This window comes from Oryx dammah, unplaced genomic scaffold, assembly GCF_014754425.2.
Source record: "Oryx dammah isolate SB20612 unplaced genomic scaffold, SCBI_Odam_1.1 HiC_scaffold_5, whole genome shotgun sequence".
Taxonomy (NCBI): Eukaryota; Metazoa; Chordata; class Mammalia; order Artiodactyla; family Bovidae; genus Oryx; species Oryx dammah.
In genome coordinates, this window is record NW_024070189.1 from 100,131,609 (window position 1) to 100,157,191 (window position 25,583).

The 25,583-nt window shown below is 45.1% G+C and overlaps 1 protein-coding gene across 3 annotated transcripts; it reads left to right on the plus strand.

Moving 5' to 3' along the window:
- Positions 1-1,985: 1,985 nt before the first annotated feature.
- Positions 1,986-19,597, plus strand: LOC120864164 (prostaglandin E2 omega-hydroxylase CYP4F21-like). 3 transcript variants are annotated; one of them, XM_040241013.1, is made up of 12 exons: positions 1,986-2,352; positions 4,287-4,431; positions 7,171-7,224; positions 7,317-7,444; positions 11,587-11,708; positions 12,477-12,747; positions 13,606-13,672; positions 15,444-15,573; positions 18,019-18,152; positions 18,248-18,312; positions 18,494-18,576; positions 18,992-19,597. In XM_040241013.1, exons 1-12 carry the CDS (start codon positions 2,155-2,157, stop codon positions 19,164-19,166), a joined length of 1,572 nt encoding a protein of 523 aa, XP_040096947.1. In that variant the 5' UTR covers positions 1,986-2,154; the 3' UTR covers positions 19,167-19,597. The 3 variants fall into 3 exon arrangements, 2 of the variants coding, with proteins under 2 accessions (XP_040096947.1, XP_040096948.1); XM_040241014.1 differs by lacking the exon at positions 4,287-4,431 and adding an exon at positions 6,011-6,155; XR_005721138.1 differs by lacking the exon at positions 18,248-18,312 and having other exon boundaries at positions 18,992-19,007.
- Positions 19,598-25,583: the final 5,986 nt, after the last annotated feature.

Sequence of the window (25,583 nt, forward strand, 5' to 3'; positions counted from 1 at the left end):
GGGAAGGACGTTTGGAGTCTCCCTAGCATTCCACCAGTTTCAGGACAGTCCTTCTTCCCACTCTCCTGCTCAGTTTCTTTGCCAGGAGCCCCATCCTTCAAGTTCTCTGTCATCTGAGACCACACCACAGGACAGTTCTGGACAGGATCAAGGAAGGACCAGGAGGGGACACCAGATCCACTGGGTGGTTCTTCCTGGATGTGGGGAGATGATCCACGTGATGATACAAGGACCTCAAGATATCTCCCCACTGGGGTGACCATATTGGCTGAGAATCCACCATTATAAATGCCCCCAGATTAGTAGGGTGTCATCCCTTATGAATGGGAGTGGAACAATATAGCAGAGGAGAAAGGCTTAGGCTTGGTGGTATGACAGACCTGGCTTCTTTCGAGCTCTGCAACTTAGGTTAGAGCTTTACCTCTATGAACTTCAGTTTACTCATTTGTTAAATAGGTATCTTTCCCTCTGCCATCACTTGGGCCCCTCTGCCTGACCTCAGGGTGCTGGCCCAGAGCCTTGAGGGGAAGGTGATGTATTATCTTGCTGTAAGAACATCCCGCACACAGTGGGATTACTATATGTAGAGCACTGGACATACAGTAGGCATTCTATACAGAGTACTTAGCACACAATAGCTGTGTTTTACAAAGATTATCAAACACACAGTAGGTTTTCTTTACATACCACACCTAACACATAGTAGGTGTGCCTTGTGTAGGGACTCAGCACTTAGTAGGCATGCCTTGTGGAGAATCTTCAGTACATCATAGGCATGTAGAACACCCGGCATACAGTAGACAGGATTTATGCAGAGTCCTTGGCACACAGTAGGTGCACTTTCAGTAGCTCATCCAGAACATAACAGGCACGCATTATGTAGAGCTCCTGACACACTGTAGGCATGCTTTTTGAAGGACCCAGCACACAGTACACACTCCTCATATACAGTTGTCACACAGAGTTGTTTCCTTTATGCAAGCCTTATTTCAGGGTCTCATCCAACATCCCATTTCCCAGATAGGAAGGTTGAGACCTGAGAGGGTCTTCAAAGCCCACAGTATGAATGAGGGTGGGTCAGAACTGCACTCTGAGCTCTGCCTCTTCTGTGTGCATACTGTTCTCTCTAGGTCCCTTGCAGCCTTACCCTTCATGTCTCAAGATGCCCTCTTCCAACTGAGTCCTTTATCCCCTTATAATTCTCAGCCAGGTGTGTTTCTCTGCTCCTGCTCCCAGCTGTCATGTCTCAACCTGGGCCCTGGGGTGCTGAGAGGCAGGACTTGAATTCTTGCCAGGCTGTATCACCAGGAGGTCAGAGAGTTCAGGTCTCCGAGCTCCCTGTTTCTGTGCCAAGAAGTGTTATATGACACCCTCCTGGCCCAGGCATGGACAGGAGCCCTGGAAATGACTTCAGACAGGGCTGAGCTAGGCCCTGCTTGTGTGATACCTGAATGTTTATGCTTTTATCTGCTACACTGTGCTTAGAGCCGCAGGTGTGGCTGCACACCTGGGAGCCCCGAGTCATCTTTACCAGCCCCACAGTTTTCCCATTTGGGATGTGATGAGTCCTGAGCATCCAGTGTACAAACTGTGACCCTGAACTTATTCACAGGCCTCACCCTTTATTTGGACAGCCTCCAGGTAGGGAGGAGGTAAGCAGGCAGCAAGGATTGGCTGGCTTAGTGTGGACACTGGTAGATTTTTTCCTGGGTCAAGGTCAGAACAAGCCTTCCCAGGAGGAGCAAGGGAGTTGTGCAGGACAAGCTGCTCTTGGCAGGTGACAGGCTGGGGGTAATAGAGCTGGGTGGCCTGGCCTGAGGTGGGAAAGGCCACTGTTCTAGGCAGGGTGGCTCCAGGGAACAAGCTGGTCTGGGAGATGAGTGGATGTCAGTAGGTAACTAACACACAAACATTCTGTGTCCTACAGAATGTCCTTCTGTCTCTCTCTGTCTGTGATTCTCCCTCTTACTCTGACTTTCCCTCTTTGAGCCCATGTCTGCCCATTTCTGAGCCTGTCTTGCCCCGTCCCCAGCGCTCATCCTGCCCTTCACTCCATTGCTCCTCTCACTCTATTTATCTCTGCCTCACAGCTCACCATCACTGCCTCTTCTTTCACCCTCAGGAGCTCACCCTTCACCCTGTTTACCCCACAGGATGCTGGAGCTGAGTCTATCCAGGCTGGGACTAGGGCCAGTGTTAGCCTCCCCATGGCTGCTACTGCTGTTAGTTGGGGCCTCCTGGATCCTGGCCCGTGTCCTGGCCTGGACCTACACCTTCTACAATAACTCTCGCCGCCTCCGATGTTTCCTGCAGCCCCCAAAATGCAACTGGTTCTTGGGTCACATGGACCTGGTGAGTGTGGGCAGCAGGATGGGTCTGGGGGATCAGGGTGGATGGACTTCCTGAGGTCAGGAATGGGGTTCAGGTTGGGGGTCGGGTCTAGGACAGCAGAGAAGCAAGGGAAGCCAGGGAGCCCCCTCTTCCTCACTCACTCATTCCTCTGCTCTGCCATCGAGACCTTCCCCACATCCTGTCCTTCCAGCCCTAGTCTGTTTTGAGGTCCATTTCCTGCCTGCCTTGCACACATTAGTGCATCTCTGAGGTCAGGCTTCACAGAGCCTGGTCTCCTGGCCTCTCTAGTCTCCATGGTGACCTTGAGGTCTCCTCAAGGGTGCTGTCCAGGGTCTGGTCTGCTTGTGGTCCATTTCCTGTGTCTTTTCATTCTGGGTTACAGCTGTCCCACAGGAATTGGCTATCAACTCCCCACCCCGACCTACAGGACCACAGCTTCCCATACCCTCTCTCTCCCAGGATCCCTTCTTCTAATCTTACCTTCTCTCCTCCCAAAATATCCCAATGGGCTCATTGCCCAACCTGGATAAAGTTCACTTCTTCTTTAAGAAGCCCTCTTAGACCTCCCCATCCTCTGTGCTTGCCAACTTTGTGTCCCAGACTTTGATCTTTGAATTGGTTCTGCTTATGATTAGTTAAACCATCAACTGTCCAATTATATATTAATCGCCTTCCAGTTTGATGCTAGTTCTGGGAAGCAGACACTACAGTGCGTCCTCCAGGGCTGGCATACTGTAACCATGCAAAATAAATGTTTGGTTATGTACGTGACAAACTTGCCATTACCCTCTTCTGTCAAGGTCAAAGGAATGAGTACCCAGCTCTTCCCATCTAACAGCCCGGCTGAGAGATGAGAACATTTTTTCTTTCCTGTCTGGGATGAGAACTACAACTTGAGGGAGGACTTGACTGCAATTTTCCTGTTTATTATGGCAAAGTTCAGAAGCCCAGAACAGGGGGCACTCCAAAACTTGCTGTGTAGATTTCCTGAGTCTGGGTCTAGAAATGGTCTCTGCAAGCCCTGGAGGTAACAAAAATGTTATAAAATTATTGCAGTTCTGCTCTTCCCTCCAAGGGCTTGGCTGTGTGGTCTGGTCTTGATCACTTTTCTTTCCTGCGGCCCCTCTTGCTGTGTGACCTTGGCTGAGTCACTCTCTCTCTCTGGACCAGTTCTCACCAAGTGCACTGAACCTTCACCTGAGGTCCTTGGGGAGAGGGGAACAAAGCCCCAAAGTAAAAGTGACTTATGTTCACCTGCCTAGAGCACCTGGAGCACCTTTGTCAAGCTTGAATGGAGCATCCTGATGGAGGTGATGCTTCTCTAGGAGCATCATCTTCTTCCCTTTGGGTTGCATATGGTGTCAGTTTCTTCATCTATAAGTGGCACGATTGAAAGTCGTAACCCGAGGTCGCAGAGGAATAGACAGACAGGATGCACTCTGCACAGAGCCTAGCCAATAGAGAAGGTTTGTAGGTCTGAGCTGCTTTCTTGATTAATGTCTGTCCCTTGGGATCTGCCAGGGCTGGAAGGTCCCAGGTCTGCAGACCCTTTACCATGTAAGGAACTGGAGGCCACTTGGACCATCCAGATTATGAAAGGATGTGGGACCCAAACCTAGGGAGAAGTCCTGAGGCCACCCTGCATCCACAAACCTCCCCCATAGGGATCTCCTCCTGTAGGCACTCCTGGAACTGGGACCACTCCCAGGACATGAAAAATCTGACTTCTCAAGTCAAGGTCAACCTCCCTATGGGTAGAGAGCCTGTCTTTTCCCTGTGTCCTGTGGGACATCCTTGGGACTTGGAGATGCTCCATGTCCCTTCTGCTCCCAGAGAAGGAGGAAGCAGAGATTCTCTCCATCTGTACAGACTCTGACACACTGTCCACTGCAGTGGCTCCATCTGGGAAGTGATGGCTCTTCCCTTGCTTGCAGGTGCCCCCCACGGAGCAGGGCCTGATCTACTTCACTCAGATGGCGGCCAACTACCCCCGTGGATATTTGATCTGGTTTGGCCCCATTATCCCGATGGTCATCTTCTGCCACCCTGACATGCTCCGGAGCATCACCAACGCCTCAGGTACCCAGGCAGAGCTTGTGGTGGTGGATGCTATGACACATTTGAGGGATTCCAACCCCTCCTTGCCTACATTTGATGTCGCCCCTACAAGACCACGGCCCCTCCTCCCCTCTCTAGCTCAGCCATTTCCTCCTTTTTTTCATATGTTCATCAGCCCCCATTTCACTGTCTCCTTCCTCACTCTGTTAACTATACCCCACTCTGGTGCCCTGCTGAAAGATGTCCCCAGTATCAGGACTCAGATCTGGAACAGGATATCCCTGACCTGGTGTGGTTGGTCGGGAATTGGCTGGAGGGAGATGGGCTGTGGCAACCCAAGAAGAAGCAAGGTCCTCTGTTAGGGCATGCTGGAAGGATTTCTGGAAGAGGAGGTGCTGGAACTGGGTCTGGAACAATGAACAGATATCTTTGAAAGCAGAGGGTAGAGTGATGCAGTGGGCTTCCATAGCATCCCAGGCCCCCTGGCACATCTGCTCTCAGTCTCACTCATCCCCAGATTCCCAGCAATGAAAGTTTATGTCTGGTGCATGATCTGGGCTGTATTTTTGTGACATCCACCTCTCCAATGGGTCGGTTTCTTGACCATATCCTGTGGCTCAGCCACTTCTAATTCAGGGCCTTCCTTCTCCAGTGCCCAGGAATCTCCCTGAGGAGACTCTACCTCATCCCACCCTGGCTCCCTAACTTTGTCCCCTGCCCCTCCCATCCACAGACAGACCAGGCAAGCAGGGGAATAGGCAGCTTCTGACAGAGACCTGGTTTCCGACACCAGGACGCTGAGTGACTCTGGGCAGGGCCCTAGCTCTCTCTGGCTGCTGCAGTTTCTTTCAGCTGTAGTGGTGGAAACTCAACCCTGTATGATCTATACAAAGAAAGAGTATCAATTGACTGTAAACTCCAAAGAAGATGTCTTCAGGACAGCTGGATCTGGGTCTTAAAATGTCATCAGAAATCTGTTTTCATCGTTTAGTTCTGTGTTCATCTGTGATGGCTTCCCTCTTATCCTGGTAAGATTGAATCCTCCAAGCTCAACCCCCATAGAAAAGTGAACTCATTCAAAACAGTTTTAGAAAAAGGTGAAGGTTCCCTTTAATTTGCATGGCTTGGGTCATAGGACCAATCCTCACGTTCCTGAGAGTCTGATTGCATGTCTTGGCAGGCACAGGGTTACCTGAGCTATTGTTTTAGGGCTTAGAGCAGTTCAGTGGTTAAGAACTCAGACCCTGGATTCAGGCACACCTGGCTTCATGTGTCAGGCATAATATCTGTGCGACTGTGGGCAAGTCATTTCAATATTCAGAGCCTCAGTTTCCTTATCTGGAATATGGAGGTGGAAGAGAAGTGAGTTGAACATGGTGTTTGGGATCCACACAGGGAAAGACCCTTCCTATCCTTGCACCGGAAGGGACATCCAACTGTCCTTTGTGGAGGGTGTGGGGAAGGAGCCTGAGAAAGCGTGAGGACAGAGGAGCAGCTGCTGAAATCGATGCATGGCTTCAGGTGTGGCTCTCTGCCCTGCAGATCCTTCCCTCTGGCAGCCTAGAAGAGCTTGAATTAGGTCCTATTTGTTCCTCTCCAGATTCAGAGCTGGGAGAAAGGCCTCCTGTGCACACAGGGCCTGGCCAGCACCTATGGGGATGCATCCTGCTGGTGGGTGGGGCCCTGGTGTGCGATCATCTACATCTTCCACCCCACCTGCATCAAGCTTGTGCTCTTGGCTCCAGGTAGATCCTTGGCCACAGCTTGTCCCCTGTCATGGTCTGTGTTGCCTCTAATTGGGTGGCTGACCATGATGCAGACAGTGGGGGGGTGTGGCCAGGGTACCACTGTCTCTCACTGCAGACTCCCACCTGCCTGACCTCAGTCGTGTCTGTGCAGTGTCTGCTGCATGGCCACATCTAGTCACATTTACGTATCCACATGGATTCTGGTTACAACTGGTGTATGTTTTACTTGGTGCCACTTAGTATATTTTATGCCTGAGCTCAAAGATGTTCTCAGTCATGTCTGGAACTCACCTGTGGCCAAGGACATTTGAGGCATCTAGGAGTCTCTCTGGTTCTTATCTGAAATGTCATTAGAGATTGTCTGGTTCTCCCACTGATCACTCCTGGGCCACAGGTGGGGTCTGCCTCAGGCCTGGGGCTCAGGGTCACTTTGAGAAATGCCTGAGAACTTGTGTGAGTCCTGCCTGTTTGGGGTCTTAAGGTATGCCTGGCTCACACTTGGTTGGTGTCTGTGAGATCACTGTATCCCAGTCCTCTCTGGAGCCTGCCTGGGGCACCGTGGGAACAGGTCCGATGGCCTTCAGGTCCACGGCAGAGCTGTGCATCATTTCAGATTGTGTCATATATGTTGTCTCAAGAGAGGTCCTCGTGCTGGGGCAGGTGTGGTGTCCTTGGTCCCTGTAAAGGTGTTTTGTAGAGGGCTGGGATTTGCTTCCATGTCAGAATGTATTGGACTCTGTAGGCTATGTCTAGGAATGCTGGGCCATGTTGTGTCATTCTGGGGTGTGTCTAAGCACACTGAGTTGTGTCTATGGGCTCTGCCTTTGCTCTTCTCTGTGCTGCGGCCTGGTCTGGTCCCTTCTCCCCTCCCAGCATCCTGTGCTCTTAGTCCCATTCTGCTAGGTTGGGCTTGGAGAGGGAATGCAGATTCCTGGCTGGAAGCCTCCACCGCTCATCAGAAGTCCCTCTCCTCTCCATCTACCTGGCTCCTGATTGTCTTTATTCATTTCAGCTGCCATTGCACCCAAGGACATGCTGTTCTATGGCACTCTAAAACCCTGGCTTGGTGAGTAATTGCGAGTGAAGGGGATTGGGGATGACTTTGGGGACCCAGGGGAAGGTCTTCCTTTGCTCACTCCCTGTGGATGTCTCTGCTAGGGGATGGGCTCCTGGTGAGTGCTGGTGACAAGTGGAGCAGCCACCGTCGCATGCTGACACCCGCTTTCCACTTCAACATCCTGAAGCCTTATATAAAGATTTTCACGAAGAGTGCAGAGATCATGCACGTGAGTTCCTTGAACCCAGCGTTCCAGCTGGAGTCTTGAGGATAACGGGGACTCAGGAACATCTAGTCTGGAATTATGGATCTTCCAGTTGACTTGGAGGCCATTGTTCTCCCTTCTGAACCTTAGTTTCCTTGGCTGATAAATAAGTATAACATGACCACTTTTGCAAAGTGGTCAACATAATGTAATGGAGCCATGTTCCTGGCACATAGTAGCTGCTCAGAATGTGTTAGTTTCTCTTTTTCTTCACAGAAGTCTTGGAATCTTGAGACATATTTTAGGAAAATAATGAATGTTGTATAGTAGTTATTCTGGAGTAACAAATCACTTACAAACAATAACACGAAAGTGAAAGTCACTCAGTTGTCTGACTCTTTGTGACTCCACGGACTATCAAGTCCATGGAGTTCTCCAGGCTCGAATACTGGAGTAGGTAGCCTTTCCTTTCTCCAGGGGATCTTCCCAACCCAGGAATGAACCCAGGTCTCCCACATTGCAGGCAGATTCTTTACCAGCTGAGCCACCAGGGAAGCCCAAGAATACTGGAGTGGGTAGCCTATCCCTTCTTAGCTGATCTCGGTTCGTTTCACCCAGGTCAAATGGACTTCCTTTTATGTGATTCTCTCCCTTGAAGACATTTCAGGTTTGTTCACTGGCAGAAGCAATGTTCCAACAGACTGAGAAGAAACTGCAATGCCCTTTTATTTTTATTTTAGTTTTTAATTGGAGTTTAATTGCCTTACACAGTTGTGTCAGTTTCTGCCATACAGCAATGCTAATCAGTCATATATAGCAGCTTCCCCCTAGCTATCTATTTTACACATAATAGTAATATATACGTCAACGCTACTTTCTCAATTTGTTCCACCCCCTCTTCTCCCTGCTGTGTTCAAGAGTCTGTTCTCTATATCTGAATCTGCATTCCTGCCCTGCAATTAGGTTCATCAGTGCAATTTTTCTAGATCCCATGAAAAGTGAAAGTGTTAGTCTTTCAGTTGTGTCCAATTCTTTATGACCCCATGGACTGTAGCCCACAGGCTCCTCTGTCCATGGAACTCTCCAGGCAAGAACACTGGAGTGGTTTGCCATTCCCTTCTCCAGGGGTCTCCCTGATCCAGGGATTGAACCTGGGTCTCCTTGCATTACAAGCAGATTCCTTAATGTTTGAGCCACCAGGGAAGCAAATTACATATATATATATAACAAAATAATTGTTTTTCTCTTGGCCAATATAAGACTTACTTCACTCAGTGTAACAGGCTCTATATTTATCCACCTCAGTACAACTGATTCACATTTGTTCCTTTTGATGACTAAGTGCATTGTACCTATGTACCACAACTTCTTTATCCATTCATCTGTCAATGGGCATCTAGGTTGTTTCCATATCCTGGCTATTGTAAGTAGTGCAGCAATGAACATTAGGGTATATGTGACTTTTTGAACTATGATTTTCTCAAGATATTTGCTTAGTATTCCTGGTTTTCAAAGAAATCTCCATACTGCTCTCCACAGTGGCTTGCATCAATTTATAGTCACACCAATAGTGCAAGAGGGTTTCCTTTTCTCCACATCCTCTCCAGCATTTATTGCTTGAGAATTTTTGACGATGGAAGTTCTAACTGGGGTGAGGTGATACCTCATTTTAGTTTTGATTTGCATTTCTCTAACAATGAGCAAGACTGAGCACCTTCTTCGTGTGTTTATTGGCCACCTGTATGTCTTTGGAGAAATTCCTCTTGAGGGCCTCTGCCCATTTTATGATTGTGTTGTTTGTTTTTCTGATATTGAGGTGCATGGGCTGCTTGTATATTTTGGAGATTAATCCTCTGTCAGTTTCTTTATTTGCAATTATTTTCTGCCATTCTGAAGGTTGTGTTTTCACATTATACCAGATGGACCCAACTGATATCTACAGGACAACCCTTCCCAAAGCAACAGAATACATTTTTTTTTCCCCTCAAGTGCACATGTGCCCCAGGATAGATCACATCTTGGGTCACAAATCAAGCCTTGGTAAATTTAAGAAAATTGAAATTGTATCAAGCATTTTTTCTGACCCTTATGCTATGTGGTTAGATATCAATTATAGGAAAAAACTGCAAAACACACACACACACACACACACACAAATACCTAGAAACCAATGACACTGAAAACACGACAACTCGAAATCTATGAGATGCAGTAAAAAACAGTTCTAAGAACTGCTTTTCAAGCCTACCTCAAAAAAAAAAAAAAAAAAAAAGAAAAGAAAAATATAAAATAGACAACCTAACATCACACTTAAAGCAAATAGAAAGGAAGAACAGCAAACCCCCAAAGTCAGTGGAAGGAAAGAAATCAGAGAGATTGGAGCTGAAATAAAAAATAAATGAAGAAAAAAGTACCAAAGAGCAACAAAACTAAGTGTTTCTTTGAGAAGATAAATAAAATTGATAAACCATTAGCAAGACTTCTCAGGAAAGAAGAGGGAAGACTCAAATTGATAAAACTAGAATTGAAAAAGAAGTTACAACAGACAATGCAGGAATGCAATGCCTTTTGGGGTCTTGGTTTGGGGTACCCTGAAAGTGAAAGTCACTCAGTTGTGCCCAACTCTTTGCGACCCCATGGACTATGCTACTGCTAAGTCGCTTCAGTCGTGTCCGACTCTGCCACCCCATAGACGGCAGCCCACCAGGCTCCCCCATCCCTGGGATTCTCTAGGCAAGAATACTGGAGTGGGTTGACATTTCCTTCTCCAATGCATGAAAGTGAAAAGTGAAAGTGAAGTCGCTCAGTCGTGTCCAACTCTTCACGACCCCGTGGACTGCAGCCTACCAGGTTCCTCCATCCATGGGATTTTCCAGGCAAGAGTACTGGAGTGGGGTGCCATTGCCTTCTCCCCATGGACTATACCATCCAGAAATTCTCTAGGCCAGAATACTGGATAGGGTAGCCTTTTCCTTCTCCAGGGGATCTTCCTAACCCAGGTCTCCCACACTGCAGGCAGATTCTTTACCAGCTGAGCCACAAGGGAAGCCCAAGAATACAGGAGTTGGTAGCCTATCCCTTCTCCAGTGGATTTTCCTAACCCAGGATTCAAACTGGGGTCTCCTGCATTGCAGGTGGATTCTTTACCAAGTTAACTATCAGGGAAGCCTATGGGGCACCCTAGTCATCATTTTTCTCAGGTTATTGGCCAAAGCAGGTCCAAGGCCAACTCAGAATCAAAGGATGGTGAAATAAGCTCCATGCCCGATTATAATCTACTTAAAAATCACATTGCAAAGGGTATATGTATATATATATGTATATATATTTATGGAATTGAAGAACTAAAGTAAAGAATTTTGTGAAGTGCTTGGGACTTTTCTATACTTGCAAATGGACAAGTAAGCTTGTTACTCTTTCATGGATTCTGCCATTAGACCCAAGAATCCTGAGTCACAGACAAAGGATAATTTATTACTCTTGGCTCAGTAAATGGCATGTGCTTCCTGTTGGTTTGTATTCTTCTTCCAAGTAATCAAATTCCATGAGGATGACACAGGTGGGCTTCAACTGGTGCCTGCTCGTGTGGTATGTTGTATTACTGTGGGGAGAACTACTAGGTTTAGGGACTCTATGACTTTTAGAACTAGAAGCAAGCCTGATATTTTCCCAGGAGGACACATTACCTCACTTCTCAAGGTTGTTTACTACAAATGCAACTCTGAGAATTGGCCCAGGTAAAGAATACCAGGGTCTTCCAGTTTGTTTTAGTATACCAAGCAAGAATATGCTTGGTATACTAAAGGGATACTTGAGATACTTGGGATACTCAAGGCCCATGGAGGACTTTGGCCTTTCTCAACATAGGGGACAGTTTCCTAATCAGCTTTTAACAATGAAGATGATGAAAGCAAGATTTATTGAGCATTGGATTCATGTCATAAATTGATCACGAATATGTAGAGAGCAGGAGGCTGAGTTAGGATTTAAATTCAGGTCTCTTGACTTCCAGTGATGAGAACTTCACGTTCTATAAGTAACAGCTTGCACTTCCACTCAAGCCTGATGCTCCCTGGGGATGGTCCTGGAACCAAGAGGCAGGGTCTTAGGGTAGTCCACGCAGGTGGTTGTGAAGAGGCCCCAGCTCTGTCTCCTTCCCTGACCAGGCCAAGTGGGAGCGCCTGGTCACAGAGGGCCACACCCACCTGGACATGTTTGAACACATCAGCCTCCTGACCCTGGACAGTCTGCAGAAATGTGTCTTCAGTTTTGACAGCAATTGCCAAGAGTGAGTTTCATCGCTGGGCCTGGGAACATGAGTCATAGACTCAAGGTAGTAGATGGGGGAGGGAGGACTGACCAGGGAAATTGGAAGGTCCTTCCTGGAGGAGGTGGACAACCCAGGACAGGAAATAGAAAGAGAAGGAGCTATCCTTCCAGGTAGGTAGAACCCTTTGATAAAGGCCAGAAGGGTAGGATGAGAAAAGTATATGGAACAGTGAGGAGACACCATGAAAAAAAATGTTGGAGGAATGAGAAGGTAATATCTTAAGGGAATTCTGAAGTCAGGCTAAGAAGATATGAACTTTATCTGAGGTTTCCTGGGAGCTATGGAAGGTGTTTGAGCACATGAAGGTCTTGGTTATAGTTGAGCTTAGACATCTGACTCAGGAGAATCCAATAGTCATGTAGACCCTGGATGGTGTTGACACTGGATGTAAGGAGACTAAGGAGGGGACTGGGCCATTGACCAGCTGGGAAAGGATAAGGGCTAAGACAAGTGGACAGTAGGGGAAGGAGAAGGGACAGATACTGAGAAAGAGAGAAAGGCGAGAAGCATGGTATCTAAGCTGTGCTCTGGGTGCCTGGGGCATGGAGGCAGCTCACTGAGATAGGATGTGGATTGAGAAGAGTCTGAAGAGTCACATCTCTGGCTCAGCCCACACTGTATCTGTGGGTTATTTGTTCTAGGAGCCTCCATTCCTGAAGGGAGGTAGACCCTGGCTTCTGGGCTTCAGGTTTTAAGTTGTTGCCTCCCTTATGCTCTCTTCCTCAGGAAGCCCAGCGAATATATCGCCGCCATCTTGGAGCTTAGTGCGCTTGTGTCAAAAAGAAACCAACAGATCTTCCTGTACATGGACTTCCTGTACTATCTCACCTCAGACGGGCAGCGCTTCCGCAAGGCCTGCCGCCTAGTGCACGACTTCACAGATACCGTCATTCAGGAGCGGCGCCGCACTCTCCCCAAGGAGAATGTTGATGACTTCCTCAAGGCCAAGGCAAAGACCAAGACTTTGGACTTCATTGATGTGCTTCTGCTGACCAAGGTGGGTTCCTCTGGGATCTGAGTTCAAGAGGTAGAAGGGACTTTGATCTGATCAAAGAATTTGAATGGGATGCAGAGGGTCCTGGGGAGCCGTGGAAGGTGCTTGTAGAAGGGAGGGATGGGTCAGGGATGTTTTAGAGATGACCATGTGCAGTATAGCCTGTAGGGGACTGCTAAGTCTGAAACTGTGAAGGGCCTGTGATTTGACTCTAATGCAAACTGATAAGTCCATCTATCACTGAGGTAGGCTCTACATGTATGTACAGAATCTATATATATATATACAGAAGCCTGGAGCAAAGCAGTACATTTATTTCTCACGGCCATAATAGTAGCTTGAGTAGAATTGTAGCTCTGGCTCCCCATTCCCAAATGCTTATGAGGGCACCATGCTTGGATCACAGTACAAGTACCTCTAGATTTTGACATTTGGAACTTATACAGGGCAATTGATACATCAGCCCCTTTATCCCTATGGAGAGAGGGAGAGGGGCTGGAAGAAAGATTATTCTGGAGCTTAAACAAATACTCTGGTGAGAAGGTAAATTCTACAGGTTCTATAGTTTTATAACCCAGGTTGTAACCCAGGTTGCCAGAAACATTTTGCAGAAATCCCCTGTCATGTATAAACATGAAAATATTTTCAGATTACTGATTCCTCTCACCAGGGATGACACAGTAGAGAAAGATGTTAAGGAGGAGGCCTATGGAATATGGCCTCTAGTTAAAGGCTGAGCAAAGGATTTCTAGGGCTTCAGGTTGGGATTGGGTTCCTATATGCAGTTTTAGAGACTGTTTCACATTAGACTCAGGGTTCCTCAGAACTAATGTGATTCTGGGGATCTTGCTTTCTCTCTAGGATGAAGATGGGAAGGGATTGTCAGATGAAGATATCCGGGCTGAAGCTGACACCTTCATGTTTGAGGGTGAGGGTCCCAGTTTGGGGCTAGAGAAAGGGAGGGAACTTGCTGAATTGACCCTGGACTACCCCATCCCTCCCCATCCTCCCCATGGGCCTTAGTGCGAGGGAGCTGTCTACTGGGGTCCAGCCCCGGTTGGATCCAGGGTATCCGAAGTGTGGACGGCGAGGCGAGGGAGATATACAGATTTAGAGAGAGATAAGGAAAGAATTTGCAGTTAAGAAAACAGAGGAGAGAAAGAGGCTTATATTCCTTGGTTTACACAGTAAGTCAATAAAGTCTCGAGACAAGAGACTTGCACTGTTTATGTAGGCCACAGGTGCCCTCTCGGTATCCCGAAGGAGTGAAGATGCAGGGTACCTTCCCGTTCAGGTCTTAGAAGCCCACGCAAATAAGTAAACATGGCAGACCTCTGTGCTCCAGATGGGAATTAGCCTGAAAAGGAGAGTAAGAAAGAAAAGACGACACGGGGAAACCAGGCTTTCGTGGAACTGGTCCTGGTCCGTCTCTTTATTTTTCAGAGAAGCTTTTATACTTTAAGTTGTACATAGAGATAAATGTAAGAAGCAAAGTCATGCAGAGTCAGCTACTCTGACCCTTATCTAAAGACAGAGTGTTCTTTGCATATCTTTGTTCTTTGTCTTACGTTTGTTTACAATATCTCCTGGTCCAGAGACCCATTAACATTTTATGGCCCCATCTTTCTTTCTATTGATAAAGGTTAGTCAATCAGAAAACTTGTTTTCCCTTAAGATCTACTTAGTCTTAAGATAGTGATAAAGTTACATTTTTACATAGCAAGGATACAACGATTTATAACAAAGAAAGAGCAGTACAGTGATTTATAACAAAGAGAAAATTCATTAACTCAAAAGTCTAGTATTGCTAACATCAAAACTACTATATATCTTTTTCCACATTCCAATTACATTGATTAACATACTCCCAGGTGCCTAAGGATATGGAGGCCTGGTGGCAATCATTAACTCAGCAATGAAACCCTTCACCAACATGATTTTTATCTTTAGAAAAACCCTATGCTAATTAAGACTTTCAAAATACTCCAAATTCTCTGTGCTGTTTATGGCTGAGAGGTTGTAAACAATCATGTGCGTAGTAGCAGGAGTGTGGATAAATCTGTCACACAAGCTAGACTGCCAACAGAGAGGTTTGAGCTGAGGCAAAGCTTTTATATGCAGGAGACTATTAACTGGAGCTCTAAGTTAATTTTCCAGAGAAAGATGGTTAGGGATAGCCCCTGTTAATGTCAGAAGAGTTTAGTATAACAGACAGATTTTGGTTTCGGGGGTAGATGCTCGAGCAGATCTAGGGGACCCATTGAGTCTTGACTCGCCTTTGCCCGTCAGGCCTCTTCCACATGACCTTGTCATGGGTGAGGTTGGGGGGTCCCTCGAGTCCTGACCCGCCTTTGCCCATCAGGCCTCTTCCTCATGACTTTGCCATGGGTGGGATCTCCTGTGCTGGCTCCCGGCAGCTGTCCATGCTCTAGTACTGAAGTAACCCAGGGACCCAAGTGGTTCTGGATGCCCCTCAGGCCATGATGCCACAGCCAGTGGCCTCTCCTGAGTCCTACACAACCTTGCAAAACACTCAGAATACAAGGAAAGGGCAGAGTCTCTCTATCCCAGGGACTTGATGTGTGGACCCTGGGCTACCTCATCCCTACCAATTCCCCCATGGTCCTTACTGTGAGGGTGCTATTCACCTTTGGTGCTGAAGTATCCCAGAGATCCAAGTCTTTCTGGATGCTACTCAGGCCATGACACCACAGCCAGTGGTCTCTCCTGGATCCTGTACAACCTTGCAAAGCACCCAGAATACCAGGAGCGCTGCCGGCAAGAAGTGCAAGACCTTCTGAGGGACCGTGAGTCTAAAGAGATTGAATGGTGAGTTCAAGACCTCTTGGCCTTTTTTTGAACCCCTCTCCTTGGCTCTGCTCCCTGGTTGGGGAAGAGAGAATATCTTTTTGTTGATTCTTTCACTTAGTGGGAATAGGAACAGAGCCCAGAGGCAAGATCTAGTACTCAGCATGTATAGCAGGGCAAACTGGCTCTTGGGACAAAAATTTGGATTCTGAGATAATTTGCAATAATGTGTGAGGACAGATGATGACACTTGGCACAAATTCAGTAAGTGAACTTCCCCTCCACTCCCTTAATTTTCTCTCTGAAATCACATGTTTTCAAACATCTTTACTCTGTGTTTCCTCATCTCCTTCCCCCTCTTGTTCCTCATATTATTTAATCCAGGATTCAGAAGGGTCATTGAGGGAATAAAGTATTCAACTCTTGTCCAGGGACACCTGCTCTTTCTCCACCCAGTCCCCATTTAGTAAACACTGACCCCCTGTTTCCCTATCCCTATTTCTATGCATCTCCAATTCTTTCCAGCTTCTTTGTTATTCTGGAGATTCAGGAAGGTCCCAGACACCCCCCAGTCTTTGCCTTCCAGGAGCTCCTAGCCTGGTGGAGGCATAGTTTCAAGTCAGGACACTTCCAGTGTACATGGGCAGGCCTAGAGTTTAGACTAAGAGGGACAAAATTGAGGGTGGAAAAAGTGCCTCAGATGAGACCCTGAATATTGATGAGTAGATATTTGGGTGCATTTGAGATATAATTAGGTCAGGAAGACAGCAGGGAATAAATTAAGAACTAAGAGGAAGGGAGAAGAGAGAGAGAAAGGAAGGATGGAGAGAGGTGGTTGTTGTGAATATATAATTGACCTATGGGAAGCATAATATTAATACACAGTATCCCAGAGCATGAAGTGGATATCCATTTTTGGAAATCCAAGTAATCTCCAGGCTTTTAATGGACCCTACAATTTTAGCATAAAGATAATTCTCACATATTGTTAAGTTAACCCTTAGATACCCTTGTTGTTATGGTAAACCATATGTCTATCTGGATTGAAAAATATTTATAAGTTTATTTGGATAATACACATTCACATTTCTTGATAAGTTGAATTCAGATGCTTTATATCATGGAGATGGGAATGGCAACCCACTTCAGTATTCTTGCCCGAGAATTCCATGGACAGAGGAAGCTGGCAAACTGCAGTCCATGGAGTCTCAGAGTCGGACACGACCGAGATACCAACACACACACACTTTGTATCATCACCATCATCTTTTCTTTTATTATCTCTTCTAACTGACTGCTATTTCTAATAGAAAAACTAGTAATTTATGGATAAAGCTTTCTTGTTCATAGCAAACAACAGCAAATGCTAAATATTTAGTCTCTTATCATTAGGGAAAATAAAGCTTGTTTAATAAAAGCTCTGGGTCAACTAGGGATGTATATGGAGAAAACTTAATTCATCCTGCTTCTTGGGCCTTATAAGAAAATAACATCCACAAGAATCAAAGATTTAAATGAAAAATAAAGAAGTCTTAAAGTCTGCAGGATAAACCATGAAAAATTATTTTCTAGCTCCAGAGTGTGGAAGGCCCTGTTTTTGACACAAATTCCAAGAGATGTAGAAGACATTGGTTTATGTTACTTGAAATGAACAGCAGTGTGTATGGTATTCAGTATGCTACTATATAATTTCTTTTTTAATGCAAAAAGTTACCTCTGGAAGGATACATAAAAAATAATCACTAGGAAAACTGTGGAGGGAAGTAAGTGCTGTTGGACCATAGGGGGTCTGTCTTGAAGTTTTCCAGTTTTGAGCTAGTTAACTGTATCAGCTATGAAGAATTTAAATAACCACACAGAAAGGGGAGATTTTAAAAAAAGAATTCAGCCCCCACTTACTGGATCTTGTCTTCAATGTTTATAAAAGTTTTCCAGTGAATTCACTTATTTTCTAAATGTAAAATCACTATCTGCAAAAAATGACACATTTACCCCACATTTCAAATGGCTTTACTCTCCTCCCCCCCTCCCCATAAGTGTATTAGCTAGCATCGCTAGTCCTGTAGTTACATAAGAGTAAACATTGAATCTGTTTCCTACTCATTTGTCTTCTGACTTTGTGGTCTTGCCATAAAAATGTTTTATATTTACAAAATTGTGAAAGTTTCTATGATTGACTTTTAGGTGAATTGTTCAGAAAATCTAAAAATATCTGGCTAAGTTTCTCCTAGTACTTTTTTGATCCTGCATTTCTTCCTTCCTTCCTTCTTTCTTTCTTAAAACTTATACTGAGTCATGATGGTCAAAGAAAGAGCTGTCTATATTTATGTATATGACTTAATCAATTTGGAGATATTTTATCCACTTGTGATTTTGTTTTAGGAAGAAGGATCTTAAGGAACAGTTGAAGGGCTGAGGAGTGTCTCTGTTTTTGTTCCCTGGATAATTGTCATGAGGTTTCCATAGGGATGACCTGGCCCAGTTGCCCTTCCTGACCATGTGCATCAAGGAGAGTCTGCGGTTGCACCCCCCGGTTACCAGCATCTCCCGTCGCTGTACCCAGGACATTGTGCTCCCAGATGGCCGGGTCATCCCCAAAGGTGCCCACAATGACTAAGGGAGGAGGTTCCTGGTCAGAAAGGGGGCCAATAAGGCAGGGAGGAACTAGTCCTGACTGGTCCCCCCTGTTCCACAGGTGTTGTCTGCCTCATTGATATTTTCGGGACCCACCACAACCCATCTGTGTGGCCAGACCCTGAGGTGATGCCTCCCCCACACCCTACCTCCATCATCTTTGTCCATTCCCCTTTGGAGACCCAAGGAGGGCACAGGGTTCTGGCAAATCAGACATCACTCCCTCCCCATTATGAACACATCTGCCTCTCCAAGGATGGACGTCCTGGGAGATACCACCCAGCAACCCTGTCTTGTCTTGCCCCAGGTCTATGACCCCTTCCGCTTCGACCCAGAAAACATCAAAGGGAGGTCACCTCTGGCTTTTGTTCCCTTCTCAGCAGGTCCCAGGTGAGGACATTGGGCATTTGAGGTGGGAATGTGGTGGTGGGGGTGGCAGCATCTGGGACTGAGATTCCAGGCATGACTGTCAGGCAGGGAGGTGGGAAAAATGAAGATGGTCAGAGTTCTAGCTTTCCTTCCCTCCCCTGCCATGGAGGTGACAGATAAACCTTTGGGGAATGGAGGTGGGCCCAAGGAGGGGCCTGCAGTGTGCTGAGAGCCCTTTCCCTCCCATGTCTGCGTTCAGAACTGGAATCTGGACCAGGCACAGGGGATATGCAAACCCATGTCAGGGGTCCCAGGCATTGTTCGACTTCTCTATCTATACAGATGGGGATGGGGGTTATGGGCCAGATTTCCGGCTTGGTGAGGCTGGGATGAAGGTCCAGGGAGTAGTCAGAGCCACCACCACTCCTGCCTGCAGGAACTGCATTGGGCAGACCTTCGCCATGACTGAGATGAAAGTGATCTTGGCGCTCACCTTGCTGCGCTTCCGTGTTCTGCCAGATAAGGAGCCCTGCCGGAAGCCAGAGCTTATCTTGCGCACTGAGGGCGGACTCTGGCTGCGGGTGGAGCCGCTGAGCACAGGTCAGCAATGACCCAACACCTTCTCTCCTGGCATCTTCCCTGACCCTAGACACCTCAAATGGCAGATTGGAAATCAAAATTCGTGGTCACCTCTGCCCTAGTCTTGTCAAGAAGACAGCAAGGAGCACATAGGGTCTGCTAGGTTCCAGGCAGGTGGAGGTTGCTGTAAACCTGGTGGCCTTTGGCAGGGCGGCTCAGAGGGGAACTTGGATCCCAAGTATAAGACTACTCATTAGGGAAGTCCAACTACTTGATGCAGAGAGGGTCAGATGACCTTGGACTTGCTCCTTGCCATCGTAATGTAAAGGTCACCATCCCAGTCTGCCATTTACTAGTTGTTTGGCTTAAGAAAATTGTTTACCTCTCAGTTCCTTTATTACATAATTGTAGCCACTTTATGGGGCTGTTGGGGAGACTGAATAAACAAGCATATGCAAAATGACTGACTCGGTATGTAGTAAGCATTAGTAATCAATAAGGGTTCATTTCCTCACTTCTTTCTGCATCGCTTTCATAAATTTGAAACATGTATACTATCATGTAAGAAATGAATCACCAGACTAGGTTCGATACAGGATACAGGATGCTTGGGGCTGGTGCACGGAGATGACCCAGAGAGATGATATGGGGAGGGAGGTGGGAGGGGGGTTCAGGATTGGGAACTCATGTACACCCGTGGTGGATTCATGTCAATCTATGGCAAAACCAATACAGTATTATAAAGTAAAATTTAAAAAATTTAGTTAAAAAAAAGCCTTAAAAATAAAATGTTTTAAAGTCATCATAGGTATACTTAAATTTGGGGACGTGTGGAAACCTGCTGCTTCAGAAGACTATCATTAGAAGATTCAGCAACTTCAAAATTCCCATATTTACATCTATTGCAGTTTCAAAGGGCCTTGCTGTGACGTTGACCTGAAGTTGGGAAGTGAAAAAAATTTTTTTCCTATCACAGAGTCAGGACCCAGGACTTCATTTTTATCTGGATGTTTTAGGGAGTGGAGGCCAAGTGGGTGAAGTGGATGGGGCAGGAGTGGGGCCACTTCCTTCAGCACTCAGGACAGTAGCTGCCCCAGGACTAACCCCACTCAGGTTGCAGGGATAGAGTCTTAGTCTCAGGCCCTTTCAGGAGCCAGAGGACTTAATGGTTGCAAAGTAAGAAATAAACCCTATATTGCAAAATGAGTAAATATTTAACATATTCTAAGCTGGAATCAAGATTGCCAGGAGAAATACCAATAACCTCATATATGCAGATGACACCACCCTTATGGCAGAAAGCGAAGAAGAACTAAAGAGCCTCTTGATGAAAGTGAAAGAGGAGAGTGAAAAAGTTGGCTTAAAACTCAATGTTCAGAAAACTAAGATCATGGCATTTGTCCCATCACTTCATGACAAATAGATGGGGGAACAGTGGAAACAGTGGCTGACTTTATTTGGGGGGGAGGCGCTCCAAAATCCCTGCAGATGGTGACTGTAGCCATGAAATTAAAAGACACTTACTCCTTGGAAGGAAAGTTATGACCAACCTAGACAGCATATTAAAAGGCAGAGACATTAATTTACCAACAAAGGTCCATCTCGTCAAGGCTATGCTTTTTCCAGTAGTCATGTATGGATGTGAGAGTTGGACTATAAAGAAAGCTGAGTGCAGAAGAATTGATGTTTTTGAACTGTGGTGTTGGAGAAGACCCTTGAGAGTCCCTTCGACTGCAGGGAGATCCAACCAGTCCATCCTAAAGGAGATCATTCCTGAATGTTCATTGGAAGGACTGATGTTGAAGCTGAAATTCCAGTACTTTGGCCACCTGATGCAAAGAACTGACTCATTTGAAAAGACCCTGATGCTGGGAAAGATTGAAGGCAGGAGGAGAAGGGGACAACTGAGGATGAGATGGTTGGGTGGCATCACTGACTCAATGGAGATGAGTTTGAGTAGACTCTGGGAGTTGATGATGGACAGAGAGGCCTGGTGTGCTGCAGTCCATGGGGTTGCAAAGAGTTGGACACGACTGAGCAACTGAACCGAAGCTGAAAATTGCAGTTGTTTTTCTTTCCCTTGAGAGTTGTTATTGAAGAGGTCTATCTTTTATCCTAAATGATACCTTGTCATAGAAGAAATACAAATAAGAAAAAGAGAAATAAAAGTAATATCCTTAATCCAAACATGTTAAAGTAATCACCATTCATATTCTCTCACACATACTGCCGTTTTCATTATATTGATATTTGAAATTATACCAGTAAAAATTTGACTTTTCATCTGAATGTATTACATTTACATCATCTAATCTCTTTTTTAAAAAGTGTTATTTCACTGACTACCAAGCACATTGAAGCTGAAACTCCAATACTTTGGCCACCTGATGCAAAGAATGACTCATTTGAAAAGACCCTGATGCTGGGAAAGATTGAAGGTGGGAGGAGAAGGGGACAACAGAGGATGAGATGGTTGGATGGCATCACCAACTCAATGGACATGAGTTTGAGTAAATTCCAGGAGTTGGTGTTGGACAGGGAGGCCTGGCGTGCTGCAGTCCATGGGGTTGCAAACAGTCCAACACAACTGAGCTACTGAACTGAACTGAACCAAACACGTGGAAAGATGCTCTATGCCATTAGTCATTAGGGAAATACAAGTCAATGCCACCATGCGCTACGACTTCACACTCACCAGAATGGCAAGAATATAAAACAGTGGAAAATAGCAAGTATTGGTGAAGATGCAGGATAGTTGGAATAATCGTTGTATAATCCTATTGTATAATAGTTGTATAATCCTCAAACATTGCTGTTGGGAATATAAAATAGTGCAACCACAGTAGAAAATAATCTGATATTTTTCAGTAAAAAAACCCTAGAATTATTATATGATCCAGCCATTCCATGCCTAGGTATCTACCCAAAAGAATTGGAAACAGGTACTTGTATGTAACTCTTTGTAGAGACACTATCCACAATTGCCAGAAGTTGGATATTTGGGAAACAATCCAGATATCCATTAACAGATGAATGGATAAATAAAATGAGATATATCCATAATAAAGAATATTATTGGGTCATAAAAAGGAATGAAGCACTGATACATGCTGCATCATGAATGAACTTTGAAAGCATCATGCTAAGTGAAAGAGTAAGACAAAAAAGGTCATATATTGTATGATTTCATTTATATGAAATGTCCAAAATAGGCAAATCCATAGAGATAGATCCAGTAGCTGGAGGGTGGAGAAGGAAATAGACAGTGACGGCTAGTGGTACAGATCTCCTTTCAGGTGATGAAAATATCTTGAAACCAGAGGAGAGGTGGTGGTTTCACAAAACTGTGAATGTCCTAGATGCATGAAGTTGAACATGAACACTTCATAATGGTCAAATGGTGAATTTTCTCTTATGTGAATTTTGCCTCAAGAAAAAAATTCTTCTATCATGTTTTCCTTGTTCATCTGAGTTTTTCATATAATAATATATGTTGTGAACATCCTTCCACAGCATACAATCAACATCTTAAGAATCTTTAAAATCTTCTGTGTCAAGTATTCAAGTCACTTTTGTGAATGGCATTAGGCTAGGAAATAATTTAGTTTGGCTCACTTTGTAAGAATTCTCTTTATGCACTTTGATAGCTTGAGATATCATAACCAATTTCAAACTGAGTTACTCTTAATCACATTCTCTGGGTGTAGAAAATTCATTTCTGTAGCAATAGATACCTTCCCCTTGGTATATCTTAAACTCTTAGAGATGGGAGTACCAGACCATATTACCTGTCTCTCGAGAAACCTGTATGCCAGTGAAGAAGCAACATAACTGTTGCTTCTAACGAACCTTTTATGGAACAACTGACTGGTTCAGGATTGAGAAAAGAGTATGACAAGGATGTTTATTGTCACCTTGTTTATTTAACTTATATGTAGAGCACATCATGAGAAATGCTGGGCTAGATGAGTTACAAAAGCTGGAATCAATATTGCCAGGAGAAATATCAACAGCCTCAGATATGAGGATGATACCACTCTAATGGCAGAAAACAGAGAGGAACTAAAGAACCTCTTGATGAAGATGAAAGAGGAGAGTGAAAAATCTGGCTTAAAACTAAATATTAAAAAAGCTAAGATCATGGCACCAGCCCCATCACTTCCTGGTAAATAGATGGGGAAAATGTGGGAGCAGTGACAGATGTCCTCTTCTTAGGTTCTTAAATCCCTGTGGATGGTGACTGCAGGCATGATATTGCAACACGATTGCTTCTTGGCAGGAAAGCTATGACAAACTTAGACAGCGTGTTGAGTTGAAAAGCAAAGACATTACTCTGCTGACAAAGGTATGTATAGTCAAGGATATGGTCTTTCCAGTAGTCATGTACAGTTGTGAGAATTGGACGATAACGAAGGCAAAGTGCCGAAGAATTGATGCTTTCCAACTGTGCTGCTGGAGAAGACTCTTGAGAGTCTCTAATACAGCAAGGAGATCAAACTAGTCAATCCTAAAGGAAATAACCCTAAATACTCATTGAAAGGACTCATGCTGAAGCTGAAGCTCCAATACTTTGACTACCTGAGGCAAAGAGCTGATTCATTGGAAAAGACACTGATGCTGGGGAAGATTGAATGAGAAAAGGGAAACAGAGAATGAGATGACTGGATGGGATCACTGATGCAATGGAATAAACTTTGGCAAACTCAGGGAGATGATGAGAGACAGGGAAGTCTGGCATGCTTGTAGTCCATGGGGTTGCAAAGAATTGGACACAGCTTGGTGACTGAACAACAGCAAACAATAGAAACACACGCATTCATGTAAGATGTGGGTGTAGTTAGATGCTTTTTATACAACACATAAGGCTTGGTGACTCCACAGACGCTGATGTTTTTGGTCCTATTAACAGAGGTATACCACTGGAAGCAAGAAGATGATGACACTTCAGCTCCCCAAGGTAAAGACCAATTTCATCCTAACACCAGTTCTTATCGATTGGGAAGATTAACTCACTTGCTTAAGGTCACTCAGTTGATGAGTGGTTGGAGTGAGGGTAAAATTGGTCAGCTTGTCTTCAAAAGTCATGCCATGTCTTCCAAGGGAGTGATTTTTCAAGGTCTGTCTCAGCCCCAGCTGAGATCACCTGGAGAATCCTTGCAGGCTTACTAGATGAGAATCTTTGATGAGTGATGCCTAAATCTTTAAATGTAATATTTTGACATGAAATATATCCACTCATGTAAAAAATGTACAGGGAAAAAATTGGTTCTCCATATGTCCTTGGTTTTCCCAGTTTTTTCATCCTTTAAAATAGTTTTCTGTACTTGGTGTACAGCCTTGAGTTTTGACAAATGCCTGGAGTAGTGTAACAATCACTGCTGTTGGTAAACAAAAGCCTTTCACCTCACCCCCTGAGAAACACTTATCTATTCTCTATCCCTAGAGGCTGGCTTCTTTCACTTAGCAATGTATTTATGATTCACCCATGTGCCTGGAAATTCCCATGGACGGAAGACCCTGGTGGGCTGCAGTCCATGGGGTCGCTAGGAGTCGGACAGGACTTCACTTTCACTTTTCACTTTAATGCATTGGAGAAGGAAATGACAACCCACTCCAGTGTTCTTGCCAGGAGAATCCCAGGGATGGGGGAGCCTGGTGGGCTGCCATCTATGGGGTCGCACAGAGTCGGACATGACTGAAGCAACTTAGCAGCAGCAGCAGCAGCAGCATGTGGCATGTATCAATGCTTTGTTTCTTTTTATTGCAAGGTAACATTCCATAGTAAGGATGGGCCATGTTTTCTTCACCAGTTGGAGGACATGTGCATTGTTTTCAGCTTTCTGCTGTTATGAATAAAGCTATTATGAACATTTACATACAAGGGTTCATTGGACTTGGAGTGGGATACTAGGTCTTAACATATGTGCATGTGTAACATTAGAAGAAACAATGAAACTATTTCCAAAGTGTGCCTTTTACAATTTTTAAATAAATAAAAATTTCTCAGGACTTCCCTGGTTAAGTCCTGTGGTTAACTGGTTAAGACTTCATGTTCTAATGCAGGAGATGTGGGTTCGATCCCAGATTGGGTAGATAAGACCCCACATGCCTTGGAGCCAAAAAACCAAAACATTAAAAGTAAAAAGAAAATTGTAAGAAATTCAATAATGGCTTTAAAGATAAATAAGATCCTCAGCTTTATTGAGATATGGTTAACACATAATACTGCGTCAGTTTGAGGTGTACAACATAGTTGACTTGATACACTCATAACTTAGGAAACCGTGATCACTATAGTATTAGGTTACCACCTCCACCTCATCTCATAGTTACCATTTCTTTTCCTATGGTGAGAACATTTAAGATCTACTCTCTAGGCAGCATTCAAGTGTGTGATACAGTACTGTTAGCTCTAATCACCATACTGTATATTAGATCCTCAACTTGTT

Coding starts and splice junctions, on each gene's coding strand:
- LOC120864164 (XM_040241013.1), top strand. CDS start 2,155: ATGCTGGAGCTGAGTCTATCCAGGCTGGGACTAGGGCCAGTGTTAGCC. Junction 15,574..18,018: donor GAGTCTAAAGAGATTGAATG/GTGAGTTCAAGA, acceptor AGGTTTCCATAG/GGATGACCTGGCCCAGTTGC. Junction 18,577..18,991: donor CCCTTCTCAGCAGGTCCCAG/GTGAGGACATTG, acceptor TCCTGCCTGCAG/GAACTGCATTGGGCAGACCT.